Genomic DNA, 3,781 nt, shown 5'->3' with positions numbered 1-3,781 from the left:
AACGATGGTCAACCCGCCTGGCACGAATGGAGTCGGGACGAGTGATAGGGTAGCTGTGATGTTCTCGGTACTGCGCCTGGGCGTAGATGGCCCAGAAAAGCCAGGGTAGTATTGTTGCGAAAGTGACGGAGAACTCTGATTGACCTTTCTGATTGTGTCTCACGCCTGCCTATAAGCGTGAATAAGCGCAAGACGGGCACCAGAGATGGTCTGGACTGTGGAGAAGAAGTAGATGGCCAGAGACTGGAGAAGAAGGCGTTCCGAGGTACTGTGGCTTTGTCTGACAACGCGGTTGGAGGTGTCTGTAAAGGGTCCGTTCGCTATGGATACAGACATTAGTGGCTTCTCGGGTAGTATGGGTAAAGGTTATCTTGTTGGGCAAAAGTCATTCATTCAGCATATTACAAGCAATCAACCGTCATAAATGTCTTGGGAATCTGAAAGCAGACCCATCTCAAGCGCATAGCACCCTTCAAACTAGGAATTCTGCCCGACGAAGTTGACACATGAGAGCTCAGCACCAAGAGCGAGCCATCTCACCTCTAGAGACTTCGTTTCTAACACATGATTGTCCAGCATTAACTTTTGCACAATTCAGGGCTGCGTGATATGAGGTAAGACATTGCGAAGTAGCACACTCAGAACGATCTCGCGCACGATATGCTCTAATTCGTAATTCTCCAAGGGAAGGCACGCCTTCAAAATGTGATCAACGGCCTGTCGTACATACACGTTACTTATTGGTTCATCGGGAGTCATCGCCATATGTGGCTGCAGATGGTGGAATAGCTGAGGCAAGGTAGCGCCCTCCGGAAGCATACGAAGTGCGCAACTTCACCCTCGCGTCGCGAACATCGACGCAATGATGTTTGATCAGCGCGGGAATGTCTCAGAAGGCGAATGGGGCATGGTCAGTGGAAACCAGACGCGTTTCCAGAGCACGAATGACCGCGGTGAAGATGCGTGTAATTGTAGACAAGAATTCCTTATCATAACGCGTGATTTTCGTCCACCACAAGTTCACGTATGCACGTAAAGCCAGAGCGATGAATTCGCCGTTTAGAGCAGGTGTTGCCGAGGAGACAACAGAAGAGGCGGGAGCTCGGCCTCCGCAGGAAGTTGTGGGAAGAGCAGAGACGCCTGGGAAGAGACACAGGCTTGGACGCGGGCCTCATTGTTGTTACGGATGAGGACGAGGATTGTACGGAACGAACAGAGCGTCGTGCATGCGAGATGTTCGCCGTCATCGTCGAAGACGACGAGCGCCGTCCGACTGCGGGGATCGCGATCATGGTAGCAGGATGCTCGCGCACGTGGACCGTGTGGCGGCGAACATTTCAATCCAGTCTGCTGAGTCCTCCTGTCAGCCATCGCACTCGCTCCGCGACGTTTGTCGCCAAACGTCACGGCGGAGGCAGCGTCTTGGTTGTCTTCGACGTGTGAGTGGTTACCTCTAATTTGTGTGGTCACTCTCTGATCGCGTGGTTCGTTCCATGCGGACTGTTGCAGAAGACTTCCATGCACCAGCATAGTCCGCACGCTCTCTTTCTTGCCTCTCATTCCGACGACTCACTCATTTTCATCAATTGAGCCATCCAAGTCAGATAGCTCAATCTTGCCATGCATTATGATACTCACGTCTACGCTCGAGACGGAGACTCCGACAATGGTGGCTTGTCCGCCTCCGGGACCATCGCCATCATCGTGGTCTGTATCTGCATCGCGATTCTCGCATTCTCCCTGTTCCTCTGGCGATTTCTCTACCGCCTTTGCAGCCGCAAGAAGTCAAACCCGCTCCCGCCTGCGCAACCGCCTGTTCATGGGCGAAGCTACCAGGCGTGGGTAGATCGCAAGGCATTCCAGGAGTCGGGATCAGGCAGCTTGCGCGGTCTCACCTATTACAACCTCAGTGCAGCTGTCAGTCAGGGCTCTCTAACTCCTGCCAGCTCTATCCTCAATGGCAGAGAAAATGATGATGCCCTTTCTGTGCGATCTGCGTGGGGGCCTGTGGGATTCCTAAACTACTCCTTGCCAAACCCAGTACTTAATCCTTACGCCAGTATGATCAGCGTCGCAAGCTCTGCTGCGTCCGAAGATGGCGCATTCACGCCTCATGCGTCAGAAAGTGTTTCCCATATTTCCCAAGCACTTCCATCGCACCCAACCGCCCGCGGTCCACCTCGCACCCAGTCGCGACCGGTCTCCACCGTGTCTTCTGTTAATACAACGCGGACGGCGCAGAGCACGCGCAGCCAAGGCAGCATTATACGGGGCCCACCTCACAGTATACACAGTAATATCCAGATTGTCTTGCCTGCGCCGCTTGCACCGGAGGTCTACCCTTACGATCAACTGCGTTTGGAGGATGGCCTGAATGGTGCGAGGAGCAGCTATTACGTAAACAACGTGGAGGAGTTCGGCAGACGAAGTGTCCATGTAGACCAGTGGGTGCCCATCCGACCAAGGTCGCTGAGCATGATCAATTCGGCCGGAGGTTATGCTGACCTTCCAACAAGTATGTTCCAATTATTCATGGAACGTCACGCATGGGAATGATGTTTGTGGCTCTAGGTAGAACATCCTCACCAAACCTACCTTTTCCCCGCAGCCGATCTCAGTCGAGGATCACGCCTTCAGCGAATCAGACCTATCGCCGTAGCCAGTCGCAGCCGCGCATGGACCCCTCCCCTCTCCGCTTGTATTCAAATCCTCCGGCATATCCGGTTGCGGCAACCTCCCATTCTCCTCCGCCTCCAGTACCGCAGCTACCGGCGGAATATTCCCGCACCGCTAAGGCAGGAGACGTCGAGGATACGGATCGTGGACGATCGCTCGATGTGGCCCCGCGTTCAACAGCGACATCCACGTCCACGCATTGACATCACCTTCGGGGTACCGGCATACCGGCTGTCTCGGACAAGCTTCCCTCCCAGCATTCTCAAGAGCAAAGGCGCACCCCACGATCCCGTTCGCGTGCGAACGCATTGCGAAACTTCAAACCGAGTCCTTCAACCTGATACATTATCGTGCAGTACCATCAATTTGCATATAGTTCATAATTCTTGTTTGTATTTTTCCACTGCCGGAGGCCATATGTAAAAGAGTGTGATTTAGGAAGTGTTGGAGTTGGTCGTCTTTCATAGTAATATCTCTAGGGACTTGTTGTTTCATTATGTGGTACACGTATCTCATCATTCATCCATATCCTCCCCTCCCTCTGCGCGTAAGAGGGCATCTAGCTTTCTGATACCATGTATCTGGCATCTTGGCACACGTCCTCGTCCCTCCTCACCCCGCGGTCTCGACATGCGTTCTTCCTGCTTAAACAGGCACCATCGATTACGTGGATCTCCATAACGTAAAACACGCTCTCAATGTCAATTGAACGTCGAAGGCCTGTTTTAACTTGTCTGCCCTAGGCAGACCTATAACTCTCCTTTTTTGAGTGGGGGGGAGGATGCTACGAACACATCGTGACACAAATAGTACAGAACAGACAAAAGTTGGTAGGTTGCCATGCCAATCAATACATCCAACTCGAGAAACGACTTGGCCAAATGGTCCGAGCTATCGCTGGAGGGCTCATGCTCCAGCATCCGTCTGCTTCGGGTAATAATCATCCTTGAAGTCGAAATCTTTGAGCAACACACATTCGATCTGCGCTGCTGTGAGCCTGATTAGTGCCGCGAACAGATATGATGATCACTTACACCCTCCCTGTCCTCGTGGAAATACCGATCGGTTCTGCTTTTCACCACAACCAGACGCCTGTATTTGTCCA

The 3,781-nt window shown here is 52.7% G+C and overlaps 2 protein-coding genes across 2 annotated transcripts; one reads left to right on the top strand and one right to left on the bottom strand.

Annotated features, from left to right (window-relative positions):
* Positions 1-1,059: 1,059 nt before the first annotated feature.
* On the bottom strand, positions 1,060-1,560 carry LAESUDRAFT_765425 (uncharacterized protein; the record flags this gene model as incomplete). The annotated part of the gene is made up of 1 exon (XM_040913670.1): positions 1,060-1,560. The coding sequence occupies one exon, from the start codon at positions 1,558-1,560 to the stop codon at positions 1,060-1,062; it is 501 nt and encodes a 166-aa protein (XP_040757280.1).
* A 60-nt stretch (positions 1,561-1,620) lies between these two features.
* LAESUDRAFT_667859 (uncharacterized protein) lies at positions 1,621-2,879 on the top strand (the record flags this gene model as incomplete). The annotated part of the gene is made up of 3 exons (XM_040905337.1): positions 1,621-2,199; positions 2,416-2,494; positions 2,572-2,879. 3 exons carry the CDS (start codon positions 1,621-1,623, stop codon positions 2,877-2,879), a joined length of 966 nt encoding a protein of 321 aa, XP_040757279.1.
* Between the last annotated feature and the right edge of the window lie 902 nt (positions 2,880-3,781).

Source organism: Laetiporus sulphureus, assembly GCF_001632365.1.
Source record: "Laetiporus sulphureus 93-53 unplaced genomic scaffold LAESUscaffold_194, whole genome shotgun sequence".
NCBI classification, from domain to species: domain Eukaryota; kingdom Fungi; phylum Basidiomycota; class Agaricomycetes; order Polyporales; family Laetiporaceae; genus Laetiporus; species Laetiporus sulphureus.
The sequence above is the reverse complement of the archived record's forward strand: the minus strand, read 5'-3'. Positions and strand labels throughout refer to the sequence as shown.